General features: G+C 43.5%; 1 protein-coding gene and 1 long non-coding RNA gene across 2 annotated transcripts; one reads left to right on the top strand and one right to left on the bottom strand.

Moving 5' to 3' along the window:
- The first annotated feature begins 2,048 nt into the window (after nt 1–2,048).
- On the top strand, nt 2,049–2,342 carry LOC141042333 (uncharacterized). The gene is made up of 2 exons (XR_012204692.1): nt 2,049–2,108; nt 2,189–2,342. It is a non-coding gene; the product is annotated as an uncharacterized lncRNA (long non-coding RNA).
- Nucleotides 2,343–2,492: 150 nt separating this feature from the next.
- LOC109772351 (Holliday junction resolvase MOC1, chloroplastic) lies at nt 2,493–5,439 on the bottom strand. Its single transcript, XM_020331035.4, has 6 exons — nt 4,969–5,439; nt 4,791–4,896; nt 4,589–4,641; nt 4,018–4,149; nt 3,314–3,386; nt 2,493–2,980 (listed from the first exon to the last, which is right to left on the bottom strand). Exons 1-6 carry the CDS (start codon nt 5,368–5,370, stop codon nt 2,853–2,855), a joined length of 894 nt encoding a protein of 297 aa, XP_020186624.1. The 5' UTR covers nt 5,371–5,439; the 3' UTR covers nt 2,493–2,852.
- Between the last annotated feature and the right edge of the window lie 10,699 nt (nt 5,440–16,138).

Below are 16,138 nucleotides of genomic sequence, written 5' to 3'. Positions count from 1 at the left end.
CGGGATCCTCCCCGCGCCAGGAGGATCGCTTCGCACCCCGTGCCAACCCGACCCCGCCACGCCGACACGTGCTGCGGCATCGGACCTCGTGGGCTCGGTGCGCCAATCAGCGGCCAGGGCCTTGTCACCTGCGCGCTATGCGCCCACTCCACGGGTCTTCACCAGGCGGGCTCCGCGCTCCACCACGGTCACGCCAGGCGGGCCCGACACGCACCCCGAGCTGGATCAGGCTGGCTCGCCCGGATCTTCTGTGGCAGTTTCCTTGACTTCGACACCTGCGCATGCCACAGACGATCCCGGCAGCCCTGACGCGCCTGCCTCCTCGGGATCGGCTGGATTCGCTGCAGCGGTCCCTGCCACCCCTGATGGTCTTCTACGCCGGCTCCTGAGCCTTCCACGCTGCCTCGCACCCGTCTTCGTACAGGAACCCTTGCACCTGTTAATTATAAAACCAAATATGGTTTAATTGCTTCTGATGCTGTTACAGGGGAACCACTAACTGTTTCTCAGGCTCTTGCTGATCCGAAGTGGAAACTTGCATGCGTGAAGAGTTTGGAGCACTCCAGAAAAATCGTACTTGGCATCTTGTTCCCTTTCGTCGAGGTACAAACCTAATTGATTGCAAGTGGGTTTTTCACATCAAGCGACGGTCAGATGGTTCCATACATCGCTACAAAGCTCGTCTTGTTGCCAAAGGATTCAAGCAAAGGTACGACCTTGACTATGAGGACACATTTAGTCCAGTTGTTAAAGCTGCCACTATTCGTCTTGTTTTATCCATAGTTGTCTCTCGAGGTTGGTGCCTTCGCCAGCTAGATGTACAGAACGCGTTCCTCCATGGTGTTCTGGAAGAGGAAGTTTACATGAAGCAACCTCCTGGGTTTGTTGATCCTGATAAACCATTTCATATCTGTAAACTGGATAAATCGCTCTATGGACTGAAGCAAGCTCCAAGGGCATGGTATTCTCGCCTCAGCTCCAAACTGCACACCCTTGGATTTGTTCCCTCCAAGTTTGATACTTCATTATTTATTTACAACAAATACAACACTGTTATCTTCGTGCTTATTTATGTTGATGACATCATTGTCACTAGTTCATCTGATGAGGCAGTAACAGCTCTCTTGAAAGACTTGCAGTCAGATTTTGCTCTCAAAGATCTCGGCGATCTGCACTTCTTCCTTGGCATTGAGGTCAAGAGGAATCAGGAAGGTAGTCTCCACCTTTCTCAAGAAAAATATGCCACTGATCTTCTGAGCAAGGCAGGGTTGCAGGGCTGTAAACCATCACCAACACCACTCTCCAGTTCAGAACAATTCTCTTGCAGAGGGTGTTCCTTTGAGTCAAGAGGATGGCACCAAATACAGAAGTTTGGTAGGAGCACTTCAGTACTTGACACTTACCAGGCCTGACATCTCTTTTGCAGTGAATAAAGTATGTCAATTCCTTCATGCACCTACTTCTACTCATTGGACTGCAGCCAAACGTATACTCAGATATGTCAAGAACACATTAAGTGTTGGGTTAACCTTCACCAAGTCAACCTCCACTCTGGTTAGTGTCTTTTCTGATTCTGATTGGACAGGTTGCTTGGATGATAGGAGGTCTACAGGTGGCTTTGCGGTCTTCTTTGGGCCCAATTTAATTTCTTGGTGTGCAAAGAAACAGGCAACTGTATCAAGATCAAGTACTGAGACAGAATACAAAGCACTGGCAAATGCTACAGCTGAAATAATATGGGTTAAAGCTCTGCTTAGAGAACTTGGCATATGTTATACACAAACTCCATGTCTCTGGTGTGATAATATTGGTGCGACATATCTTTCTGCTAACCCTGTCTTTCATGCAAGAACAAAACATGTCGAGATTGACTATCATTTTGTGAGAGAAAGGGTTGCTAGCAAAGAATTGGAGATTCGGTTCATTCCCTCAAAGGACCAAGTTGCAGATGATTTCACAAAAGCTTTGCCCACAAGATCATTTGAAGAATTTAACTTGAGAAGTTCAGATTAAGGGAGGATGTTAAACACATCTTGTACAGGTTTAGCGTGTCCCTTTGTAACACGCTATGAGGCCGGCCTTGAGGCTCACGGCAGGGTAGTTAGGAGGTTTATTCTTTTTGTGTTTTATCTCTCTTATCTCCTAAACCCTCCTGTAATATCTCTCGATGGTTAGCCTTGACGCTGAGGTTTATTCTTTTTGTGTTTTATCTCTCTTATCTCCTAAACCCTCCTGTAATATCTCTCGATGGTTAGCCTTGACGCTGCCATCTCCTGTACCGACTCCCACAATCAATATATACTCAACGGGTCTCCATGTATGGAGATTGAGACGCTTAACCATAGGTTTCTACACATTTGATGTTTTGGCGCAAAAAAAGGTCATTTTAAGCCGCTCTCATTTCTCCTGGATAATTCAGCTGTTAAAGCTGTTGTACACTATGCACACTATGTAATACACACATGCATATGACGCGTGCGACTAAATATAAGTTTCCAAGAGCAAAAAGGACATACTTTCAAAGATGTGCAAAATTGATCACATCAATTAAATCAGTACAATTGCCTCACTTCTCAGCCGCCAAAAGTTAACAATATTCATGGTCAATGTACACTAGCTTGTTAAACTCTACGGTAGATCAATAATGCTTCCGTGAAGTGAGTTAAGAACTTAAGATCTCTCTCGAGTTATTATGTACTACATCTGTACCAAAATATAAGACGTTTTTGTACTTCAATTTGAACTGCAAAAATGTCTTATATTTTGATATGGAGGTAGTACATGATAGGGCTCCTGTGAATAACCAAATTATTTACAGCAATTGTCAATACCAACTAATAATTACTGACGATTCAATCAGGCATCCCTGTCAATGTCAAGTTGGTTTCTTGCTTCAGCACTCTTTGTGTTTTGCTGAACTTCTTTGATGGTAGCACGAGTCCTTTTCCATAGGCCGCTAACAGAAGAGCCTCTGCTCGCCCTGCATCAGCGTCAAAACATCAATGAACTACGGAAGAAAATGCGTTATCATCTACTCACGTTTCAGCGGGTCATTCAATTAAATGGATTAAGCTAACTATACTAGCCAAAACATATTTAGCTGGACTGTGAGGAATATGTGTAATTAGTTTGTTTGCTCAGTACACCTTGAAAGCAAGACGAGAAATACACAGAGAGCACATCATGTGTACATCATGTTTATTCATACGCATATGTCAGTGTCTACAATTGATCAGCTCGAACTAGAATGTTGTGACAAAATAATTCATTTACTGACTTACTGTTGTGACTTGGAAAATAGTAAGATGCGTACCGTGATGTTTCTTCAACTTGAGGGACAGAGCCTTATCCGGGAACAAGATTGTAGCAGCTCGTCTGCTATCATCCTGACAGACGTAGAAGGGTCATAAGATAACTATTATGATGCGGTACTAATTTGAGGTTAGGATTAAGAAACATGTAATGAAACTGGTGTCATGTTAAGTCTACAATTAGTAGAACAACACACAAGATCTAGCAACAAACATTCAGATGAGGAGAGAGAAATGCTCTCTAAAATGAAATAACATCTATGCATTACCACAGTAGCAATCAATTGGTCGAACTCAGATTTGATTCATTACTGCCGTCAGCTTAGATCATAGCACCCCAACCTAATCCAATGATATCTAAAGTCCAACCCAGATTTCTTCACTCTAAACCATTCAAAATAATTGAAACAATTCAGTTGTGAACTTATATTGAAAGGTCTCCTGGGTTGCAATGATCGGCGCACATGAGTACGAACCCACCGACACGGTTTCAAGAACTCACCACACTGGCCCTGTTTCAAGGACTCAATACTTACCCTGTTATCTACTTTTGTACTACACAACCTTAATTACATCAATGAAAATAGCAATGGTTAGGCATCTTTATTGAAATGCCATAATTAAGCTTGTTAAGTTCTTACCAACAAACAGAAAAGATTTCTACCAGTTTTCTGTAAATGAGAGGCATATAAGAAGAGTAACAAACCTTAGGTGATGCACTTCGAGTTAGCCCAAAGTACGATTTCCATGTCTGTGATGCAACCGGTACAACAGAAAACTCAGATGCCACTAGAGCAGCAATCCACAAGCCATACGAAAAACCTGTACTCCACCATCCCTAAATATACATCATGAAACAGACGGCAAGAGGTCACTAACAGAACCTACATTATGCCACATGTTTCACATGAAATTTAAACAGTCATATGGTGTGAACTAGATTCTATCAAGTTCAAATTGCAAACTGAATTTGAACTAGATCACACTGCTTAGAGTACAACTCTAGCCTCAACTTGTGTGTGGAACATCTTCAGAGGCACATGATCTCAAGAAGCACACAATGTCAGTTCTATTACCACCAATCTACTGCAAAATGTTATGCACCGAGACAGTAATAAGTTGCAAGTGAGCAATGTAATCCTCAATAATTCTTATTATAGGGACTATCCAATGGCATGACTTCTCGAAGTATTGATGCATAAAACATAAGTTCATTGTAATGCTTATGCAAATGTTTCCATTGACTGGCAAAAATATGAGGAAAGCAAGAGACCGACCAGCTTTCCATCAGTTGGAAATGGACTTGACTTCTCAATAAACGCTGTAGTTCCTGCAAGATAACAAAGACACCACAATATCATAGTCAGACACCAGCAACGGCTACTGAACATAACTGCATTGTGCTCAACACACAAGGAAGGCTTAAGTCCTCCAATACCCCAGATAGGAATGTACAACTACACTCTCGTGTGCCCATACCTGGAGGCGCATCAAGGCCACGGAGAAGCTGTATGATGGACCTGGTGTCTAGGCGCTTCCGGGTGAGCTCCGACACCATTATGTTCACGAACGGGTTATCGAACACCTACAGGACGTGAAAACGTGAATGAATGCTCAAGCACACCAGTCAACGCGAAATGCGAGTTTCGGGCCGCACCTGAGAGGAGCCGTCGGGTGAGAGAACGGCGATGGCGCCGCGAGTGTCTGGATCGATCCCAATCGCCCAGCCGGTGGGGGCGGGGGCGGCGGCGGCGTCGCTGCCGTCGGCGGGGAGCAGGGAGAGGGAGGCGAGCCAGGGGTCCACAGCCCCCGCGTCCGCCAGGAGCTTGGCCTTGGCCCTGGAGCGGGACTTCGCGGGCAGCGCCGCAGCAGGAGGGAGCAAGGCACGTCGGTGGCAGCGGCGAGAGCGGAAGGGCGGGGAGAAGAAGGCCGCGGCGGCGTCCCAATGGAGGGTGGAGCGGCGGAGGGCGGTGGAGCGGAGGGCGTTCATGGGGTGGGCAGCGTGATGCGTAGCTGGCGCAGCGGCGGCCGATGCAGCACCGGTAGCTGCTGCTGCCATAGTTCGAAGCAACAGGAGGCGGAATGGGAGGGGAGGGTTTTTGCTGTTCCACTCGGGGGATAACGCGTCCGTACGGACGGGCCGAGACGAGACCAGCTACTACTAGTATTTTCAGAGTCTTTTTTTTATGCTAAAAAAAAGTCTTTTTTTGCAGAAAATTGTGAGAGCTTTATTCTAACGAAAGCATTCGCTGAGCAACCAGCCAGAAGGCTACTGGTGAGGAAGCTAGGAGTCTCGAGTAGCCAGCTTTCGGACATAGACACATTGCAAACATACTTGGCACATAAATGCGCTGGACCATTGGCTGACCGCAATACATGTTGAATTACAAAGAAATCAAAACTATTGGCTAGCTCTCCTATTTCTGAAAAAATGGATGCCACTACTGAACGAGAGTTGTGGTGAGTGTTTCAAAGGTTCACCACCTCCACGCAATCGGTCTCATTGACCACTTTGTTCAATCCTCGAAGTGCTGCAAAAATAACTCATTCTCAAACAGAAGCAGCTTCCACTATCAAGGGATCTGTAACACCTGGTAATGGCTTACTCCAGGCTCCCATAAACGAGTTGTGGGACCTGGCGATACCCCCTGCACCACTCAGACCCCCATCTCTATCAATAGTTACATCAGTATTTATCTTGACAGTATCATGTTTGGGTGGGCGCCACCCATGACCCGACAGCACCAACGCATGTTACCGAGGTATATCCAAAAGAGCCAGAGCTTCTCTTGACAATCTTACAGACTTTATCGGGTCGATCTTCTCCTTATCATGGGTCCATCGATTCTGGGAATGCCATATGGACCATATCACTATGAAAGTGGTTCGTTCTTCTTTTGAAAACATGTGATCATAAGAAATGTCTCTCGCCCAAGTGATTGGGTGGAGGCGTGGTAATTTTATGTCCAGCAACATACGTGCCTTCTCCCAAAAACACTTTGCATGCGAATAATGAATAACAGCATGCTCTAAATCCCTCACCTGTCGCTTGACAAATTTTGCAAGACTATCCTCTCTGATATGCCTCTATCTTGGAGTATCTTCAACGGCCGCACAAAAATCTCGCATCCAATAAAAGTTATAGCGCACCACTGTAGCACTTTTAATGCGCTGGGACCAACATTGTTTTAGCAGACGCCCAAAGACGCGCGCTCAAAAAGCAGACAGTGTAAATTGTGAAGCGCGCGCAATCCGAAGCCTAAAATATGCTGCGCGCGATAGCGTTTTTCAGCACGCGCCTAAAACTTTTTAGCGCTACAGAATCTGCTGGAGCTGTTGGGCGCCTAGAAAAACAAATTTTTAGTGCGCGGAGTTCTTTTTGGACACCTGTTGAAGATGCTCTTAGAGTGCATTCATTCGGTATTATGCCTCGCAAGACACGCCATCAGAACACACTAACTTTGGGGCAACTTTTAGAGCCCATATGGTTTTCCACAACTGTACTGAAGTTCCTGAAGCCTGCCCTTCTCCAAAGTTGCGCGCTCTTTGCGATTCACTAGAGCTACGCAGTTTTAACAGTGTAGTTACCAGATTTCTCATATGCACATGCCATGAAGTCCGGACCCCCTCCTTGCCGAAGAGGAATATTTAAGATGGCCTCCGCATCAGGCAAGATAAAAGTATCATGGTCTAATTCTTGACACCATGTCCAGTTTGTCTGATCGATGAGATCACTGACATGCTCCACCGTGGTAGTGGCCGGTTTCAGCAACGGTGTCATAGATAAAGTGGAGGGTATCCATTTGTCCGTCCATACGTTAATGCTTGTCCCATCCCCAACTCTCTGAATAATGCCTAGCTGCAGCACATCTCTCCCAGCAACGATAGCTCTCCAAGTTGCCAAAGCTGTTTGCGGTACTGTTGCTTGCATAAAATCACAACGTGGAAAATATCTTCCCTTCATAACTCGGCACATAAAGAATTCGGATTTGTCATGAATGGCCAACCATGCTTTCCCAATGGAGCCGGATTGAAAAGATGTAGGTCCCGGAAGCCCATTTCGCCTTTGCATTTTGGTGATGCCAATTTCTCCCAAGAAATCGAATGAAGGGCCCTCTTCAATCAGAGTCAGCACCTGTATTTTTTTGACCGCATGTATCCGCATTTGTATTTTTAACACAGTACAGACATACATACACGCATACACTCACCCCTATAAATGCACACATGCACATAAATAATGCGAGTACCAAGACTTATACTCTGGTGGGCTGGTGATACCACTGTCCCCCTAAACATCCAACCACAAATTGACCATATAAGTCATGTATTTTTGTGCCTCAAAAAATGCTATGTATTTTCTTTTACATACAAAGATCGTATTGAAGTGTCATCTGAATTGCAGGATGATTATGTTACGTGCCAGCGACTTCAAGAATCAAAGTTGTAAGAAAGCGCTTGCAACAGTCCGGACCGAGTGGTCGGGATGATGTTTTCCCATCCAACGCGGTCTTATATTGGTCTGCTCGGTGGTTTGGACGTCATTTTATGCCTTACCGCTGGCACGCAAGCGCCTGACAACCTTGACCAACGCAAACCCCTCTTCCTTACCCCGCGCCCTTTCCTGCCCGAAAACATTTGCCCGCATTTATGTCACTCTAGAGCGGGCGCTCCGCGTTGACGTCAGCCTAGAGCGGGCGTGACCTCTCGCTGGCCCCGGCAATGAAGCGGCTCGCCGATGGAGGGTGTGTGTCCCCAGTGTCCATTCTTGTTCAATGCCGGAGAGACGTTTACTGGACACTACTGGACTAATATCTGCCACGCCCGTCCAATGCCCGTCCCTCCGTCTGGCACCATTAAACAGGCTCACCAACCGAGATACCAACTCCAACGCCCGTGCATTGACGCACCCGGACGATGGGCCTCGCCGGCATCCACTATTTAAAGGCAACCACACCCGACTCACACCACACCACAACCCATCTGCTCCACATCTTTCTCACGTGCACCACATCTATCATGACCGCGAGAGGAAACGCTTTGTGGGAGAGCCTCTCAATGGAGCAGAAGCACGAGGTGACCGCCCTTGCGGCCGCGTGGCAGAGCCACGATGCCAGGCGAGTAGAGACTGGCTCCGACGACAACCCTGTGTCGCAGCCCACGTTGTTGCATGCCAGCTTGACAACGGAGTAGTCACAGGCGCACTTCAATGCCGCCATGGCAGAGTAGTAGCTTGTGCCCTGATACATCCATTTTGTATCATGTTTTCCTACTATTATTTATAATGTTTTTATGCATAATAATGCTTTATGGAGTAATTCTAATGCCTTTTCTCTCATAATTAGCGTGCCCTGATGTCTTGTGGGGCCCACATCTAGCCTCCGGTGCCCATCTTCAGCTATATGAGGGGTTTTGACCTAGAAAAAAATGAAGAGAAGACTTTCGGGACGAAGCGCCGCCATCTCGAGACGAAACCTGGCAGGAGCACTTTTGCTCTCCGGTGGAGCGATTCCGCCGGGGATACTTCCCTCCGGGAGGGGGAAATCGAAGTCATGGATATCACCAAAGGTCCTCTCATTGTGGGAGGACCAATCTTCATCAACATCTTCACCAGCACCATCTCATCGCAAACCCTAGTTCGTCTCTTGTATTCAAGCTTTATCTCGAAACCTCAGATTTGTACCTGTGGGTTGCTAGTAGTGTTGATTACATCTTGTGCTTGATGCTAGTTGGTTTACTTGGTGGAAGATTAAATGTTCATGTCCTCAAGCATATTCAATACCCCTATGATCTTGAACAAAATTATGATTTGTGAGTAGTTACTTTTGTTCTTGAGGACATGGGAGAAGTCTTGTTATAAGTAATCATGCGATGATGGTATTCGTTTGATATTTTGATGATACGTATGTTGTTGCTTCCTTTAATGGTGTCATGTGAACGTCGACTACATAACACTTCGCCATACTTGGGCCTAAGGGAAGGAATTGTGGAGTAATAAGTGGATGATGGGTTGCTAGAGTGACAGAAGCTTAAACCCTAGTTTATGCGTTATTCCATAAGGGGCTGATTTGAATCCATATGTTTCATGTTATGGTTAGATTTATCTTAATTCTTCTTTCGTAGTTGCGGATGCTTGCAAGAGGGGGTAATCATAAGTGGGTTGATTGTTCAAGTAAAATAGCACCCAGACACCGGTCCACCCACATATCAAATTATCAAAGTAACAAACGTGAATCAACTAAACATGATGAAGGTGACTAGACGACAGTTCCTGTGTGTCCTCAAGAACATTTTGATTTATATAAGAGAACTTGCTGGCTTGTCCTTTGCTATAAAAAGGATTGGGCTACCTTGCTGCTCCTTTGTTACTATTGTTACTTGTTACGAATTATCTTGCTATAAAACTATTTATCACTGCTAGTTTCAACACTTGCAGAGAATACCTTGCTAAAATCGCTTATCATTTCCTTCATCTCCTCATTGGCTTCGACACTCTTAATTATAGAAAGGACTATAATTGATCCCCTATACTTGTGTGTCATCATGCATGTAGTTTGAGACAGACCCGCGGTGGGTGTGTCGTACTCGTGCAGATGTCGGACATCCGTGTCCACGGGGTGCCGGACTATCATTGACAGCCAAAACTGATGAACGAATGGGCATACACACATGATGTGAGGCGTCTCGTCATCGTGGCCGTAGATGGGGCAGACTGCCTTAACAGCCATGAGGATCTTCCCATGGTCATCTGATCTTATACAATTCAAGAGGATATGATGATCCAATCATGTGTTTTCTCTACTCCTGCATTTTGAGAATCCCGCTAATCAAAGAGGCCCTTATATGTCTCTTTGTTTTTGGGCAAGACAAGTCATCACCCCAAATAGAATCATTTATCATGATGAAATAATCTTTGAATTGTATGGATTTTGCTTCATGCAAACATCTCTTACCCTGTCCCTCGATATAGTTCTTTTTTTCATGTTTAATCTACTTTAAAGCTTGGTGTTATGTAAGGGCATCTATAACACACCATATGCCCTAACCAACAAAATCTTTGGGTTAGGCAGAACGAATGCTTGCAATGTGAGAGTCGTGATAAGGGGTGGGTTCTCTCCCTACTCAAGAACAATAAGAAATAAACATACTGTGGACGGAAAACAATGCTAGGTTGGGACAGAGGTACATGGCAACTATCTGGTTTTAGAAATGAATTGGAACAGAGAGTATAGTCTTGTTTTGTTTCTCTGAACAAATTAATAGCTCTGCTTCCAAGGGTGAGCCATATTTACTGAGGTACATAAAGGTTTCGTGAACACTTGACTCAAAAAAAATCCAAGTAACTTAATTTGCATATTATTAGGGCTCCTTTGGTTCAAAGGAAAAGTGGAGGAAAGTTGTAGAAATAGGAAAATTTCCTATGGTGATACTATTCATGTCTTTGGTTCAAAGGAATGGGGCAAAGGAATAGTGAAGGAAATTTTCCTTTGATCCTAGTTTCTACGGAAAAACATAGGAATTCTAACATTCACTTGGACCTCCTTTTCAAATTCCTATGTACAAAGAACGAGAATAAGATTCTTAGTGGCATAATAACATTCTAACTAATCATTTTCATGTTGTTTGACTTTGATTTGACCATGTTTGTTAGAATTCATACGTTTTTTCCAATTCCTTTCAACCAAACATCAAAGTTGACAGAATTCATGTGTTTACAATCCTCTGTTTTACACATGTATTCCTATCCTATTCTTTTGTTTTTCCTATTCCTGTTTTTTAGAATCCTGTGAACCAAAGGGGCCCTTAGTGTTGTATTTCTCCCATGCTCACAAGTGGAGCCCACACTGGTACGCCAACAACATATGTAGCCACATCCATATTCAAGACCATTTGTGTTACATATTCTCAGATCATATTGAAGCATATTTTGAAGGAAATATGCCCTAGAGGCAATAATAAAGTTGTTATTTTATATTTCCTTATTCATGATAAAGGTTTATTATTCATGCTAGAATTGTATTGATCGGAAACTTAAATACATGTGTGAATACATAAATAAATACCGTGTCCCTAGTAAGCCTCTACTAGACTAGCTCGTTGATCAAAGATGGTTAAGGTTTCCTAACCATAGACATGTGTTGTCATTTGATAATGGGATCACATCATTAGGAGAATGATGTGATGGACAAAACCCATCTGTTAGCTTAGCATAATGATCGTTCAGTTTTATTGCTATTGCTTTCTTAATGTCAAATACATATCCCTTCGACTATGAGATTATGCAATTCATGGATACCGGAGGAATACCTTGTGTGCTATCAAATGTCACAACGTAGCTGGGTGATCATAAAGATGCTCTATAGGTATCTCTGAAGGTGTTTGTTGAGTTGGCATAGATCGAGATCAGGATTTGTCACTCCGAGTATCAGAGAGGTATCTCTGGGCCCTCTCAGTAATACACATCATAAGCTTGTAAGAAAATGACTAAAGGAGTTAGTCACAAGGTGATGTATTACGGGACGAGTAAAGAGACTTGCCGGTAACGAGATTGAACTAGGTATGAAGATACCGACGATCGAATCTCGGGCAAGTAACATACCGATGGACAAAGGGAATTACATATGTTGTCATAACGGTTCGAACGATAAAGATCTTTATAGAATATGTAGGAGCCAATATGGGCATCCAGGTTCCTCTATTGGTTATTGACCGGAGAGGTGTCTCGGTCATGTCTACATAGTTCTCGAACCCGTAGGGTCCGCACGCTTAACGTTCGTTGGCGATATAGTGTTATGTGAGTTATATCTTTTGGTGACCAAATGTTGTTCGGAGTACTGAATGAGATCACAAACATGACGAGGAGTCTCGAAATGGTCGAGAGGTAAAGATTGATATATATGACGATGGTATTTGGACACCGGAAGTGTTTCGAGACGTACCGGGAAGGAATCGGGTCACCGGAAGGGGTTCCGGGAACCCCCGGCAAGTTATGGGCCAAAAGAGGGGACAGACCAGCCCACAAAGGGGCTGGTGCGCCCCCTCCCATGTTTGGCTAGCCTTAGGGAAGGAAAAGGGGGAGGGGCTAGCCCCTCATGCCTTTCCCTCTCATGGGAGAAAGGAAGGGGGCGCCACCCTCCCCTGCCTTTCCCCGCACTCCAAATAAGGAAAGGGGGGCGCGGCTTGGGAGGGACCCCAAGTAGGATTCCTTCTACTTGGGTGCCTCCTTTGGCTGCTCCTCTCTTCCTCCCACCTATATATATGTGGGGAGGGGGCGCCACACAAGGACACAACATTGTCTTAGCCGTGTGCGGCGCCCCCATCCACCGTTTACTCCCTCGGTCATATTTTCGTAGTAGTTAAGCGAAGCCCTGCGGAGATCACATCACCATCACCGTCACCATGCCGTCATGCTGCCGAAACTCATCTACTACCTCGCCGTCTTGCTGGATCAAGAAGGCGGAGGACGTCACCGAGCTGAACGTGTGCAGAACGCGGAGGTGTCATGTGTTCGGTACTAGATCGGTTGGAGCGCGAAGAAAGTTCGACTAAATCAACCGCGTTGTGAAACGCTTCCTCTTACGGTCTACGAGGGTACGTAGACACACTCTCCCCCTCTCGTTGCTATGCATCTCCATGAATAGATCATTGCGTGTGCGTAGAATTTTTTTGTTTTCCATTACGGTCTACGAGGGTATGTAGACACACTCCCCCCCTCTCGTTGCTATGCATCTCCATGCATAGATCATTGGGTGTGCGTAGAATTTTTTTTTTTGTTTTCCATGCAACGATTCCCAACATATTTCTAAAAAAACAAAAAGCAACTTTATGTCATAAAAAGTAAGTTTCTAGTACAAAGACTTTTTTCTAGCACAGACCGATAAGTTAAGAGTTATTTGGATAAAAAAAGAGTTATTTGGATAAAAAAGAGTTATTTGGGTAAAATCAAGTTTCCATTATATAGTTGCTTGCATTTCTAGCACAGACCAACAAGTTAAGAGTTATTTGGATAAATTCATGTTTCCATTATATAGTTGCTTGCATATCATTGAAAAGTCCGTTAAATTTTCTTTGCAATTCTGAGGGCATGCGCTAGTATATTTTGGGGAGACACAATTTTGTTTCTGGTAGCAAATTTGTAGTACAAAATATGCTTTTTCAAACACAAACGCTAAGTTGAGAATTGTTTGTGCTAAAAACAAGTGCCTAGTATATAGTTGTTCCTATCATTACAATTTGACCTTGCATTGATACTTTCAGGAAAAAATGCTTGATAGAGAAGCGAGTTTGTAAAACAAGCTTGCATTTTGTCAAACTTAAAATACTTTTTAGAAACTAGTACATGCGCTAAAAAGTGTGAGGATGCAATTCAATGGTATGCTAGCATCCATGTACAAGAAAATTTCCTTGTACCCAATTTCATAACAAATGTTAGGCTTATCAGTTTTTGGTGGAAAATCATGTTTGCATCACAATCTTGATTTTTTTAATACGCATGAGTGTGTGTATCACGCATTAAAAAAGGAGGGGAAAGACTCCTAGTCTCCGCAAAGTTACACCTCCCTCCACAAACTTGATTTTCATAACAAAAATTTTTTTACTTTAAAATCACCAGTACATGCCCTTAGGAGATTGAGAATGTGACTTTTTAGTTGTTATCTTAATGAGATGCAGTCAACTATATACTAAAAGCTTACTAATAACCCAAGACAATTCTTAAGTTATTAGTCCGTTCTAGAAAAAGCATGTTTATATCATAAACTTGCTTTTTTCAGAGCATTATGGCAGGAGTTAAATCTCTCATAAATGGTTATATATGGAGAGTCGGAAATAGACAAAATATTGACATATGGAGAGATGCATGGATCCCGAATTGTGCGAATAGGAGAATTATTACTCCTAGACGAGGGAATCTACTGACGAAAGTTTCTGACCTTATTGATCCAGTCATGAACGGTTGGGATGAAGGTTTGGTGAGACAAACAATGTGGCCAATTGATGCTCGAAGAGTCCTAGCGATCCCTCTCCCTATGCATAATATGCCGGATTTCATTGCTTGGAGCTATACTAAAAACGGTTTGTTTACTGTACAATCAACTTATTTGGAGGAATGGAATAAACAACATAGGAGGAAATTGGAATACACAAATGGTATGGGTAGAAGTAAGGGCAATCCTATTTGGGGTATGATCTGGAAATTAGCTTGCCCGGCGAAGGTAAAAATCTTTATCTGGCGTACGCTTCATGGGACCCTACCGTGTCGTGTTACGCTGGTCAATAGACACATGAAAATTTTGCATGTTTGCCTAGCTTGTTCGAATGGGCCAAAGTATACCAAGCATGTGTTGTTTCTGTGCCAGAAGGCAGAAGAAGTGTGGGGGGAGTTGGAATGTATGAAACGGTTAAAAGAGCTTGTGTGGTCGATCGTGCGGGAGAGACAGTCCTTGAATTATTACTCCTCATGCCAGATCAAGAACTATCTATATTGGGTTTTCAGAATGCACGGGAGATGATCGCTATAACCGTGTGGTATTTATGGTGAAATAGACGGAAGCTAGTTCATGAGGGAATGTCTCAAGAGGCGTACCAAACCTCGATGGGGATTTGTGCTAGAAGGCAAATTATGTTAATGCCCCCTAATGCAAAGAGAAAGAATGAAGGATGGATCAGACCTCCTAGGGGGTTTGTTAAGCTGAATGTGGATGTTTCTTTTATCATGATCTGCTAAGGGGCACAGCGGGTGCCGTGTTCTTAGGGATGACAAAGGAAATTTCATTGTTGGCAGGAATTGGAAAATTGAATGGTGTGTTGATGTTCTGACATCGAAAGCATTAGCACTTAGGTTTGGCTTATTGCTGGCACAAAAGGCGGGTTGCAACCGTCTTGTTATTAACTCTGACAACATTCAACATGAAAGTCATTGACACAATGAAGAACGAAGGACATTCTGCAGGAGTAGCGACCGCAATTTTTGATGATTGCTATTTTATGGCTTGCGATTTTCCTCTTACTAGTTTTGAACATTGGAAAGCACATAAAGTAGCTCAGGAGCTTGCTAGTCTAGCAAAATGTTTCGTGACAAGGGATTGGGTAGAGGAACCTATGAAACAAATTGTACCTCTTCTTATAAACGACGTAACCATTATTTTTAATTAATAAAGTTGTTGATGTTTTTAAAAAAAGAACTTGCTTTTCAAAAGTTTTTTTTGTCAGAAAATGACAGTCCGGTATCAGTTTCGAAGATGTCATGAGAACACACGATGAAAACATATTTTGATTTGGACACACGGTTTGGAGGAATGCATTTTTTTAGTACTCTGACGATAAAGTTTCATATATAACCATGCGCCAACCTTCCGGAGTGATCACAATTAGTAGTCTTTTCCTTCTTCACTATTATGACAGCCCGAGCCCCAAATGTTATGCTATATACTACTTCCTCCGTTTCTAAATATATGACGTTTTAGTAGTTCAATGTCACATATTTAGGAATGAAGGGAGTACTAAATATATGATGTTTTAGTAGTTCAATATCACATATTTAGGATTGAAGGGAGTACTAAATATATGACGTTTTAGTAGTTCAGTGTCACATATTTAGGAATGAAGGGAGTATAAGATGTTTCTAACTTTTTTCTGAATTGGATGTGCATAGACATATTTAAATGTGTTTGTTCACTCATTTCAATCTGTATGTAGTTCATATTGAAATATCCAAAACATCTTAAGGGATTTTTCTTTATCAGTAGCTTAGAGTAAATATTATGATACGAATGCCGGAGGAACTTAGATCTGATTCATGTGTGCATAATGAAACTGCTTTCAGGCTC

This window comes from Aegilops tauschii, chromosome 3, assembly GCF_002575655.3.
Source record: "Aegilops tauschii subsp. strangulata cultivar AL8/78 chromosome 3, Aet v6.0, whole genome shotgun sequence".
NCBI lineage: Eukaryota > Viridiplantae > Streptophyta > Magnoliopsida > Poales > Poaceae > Aegilops > Aegilops tauschii.
The sequence above is the reverse complement of the archived record's forward strand: the minus strand, read 5'-3'. Positions and strand labels throughout refer to the sequence as shown.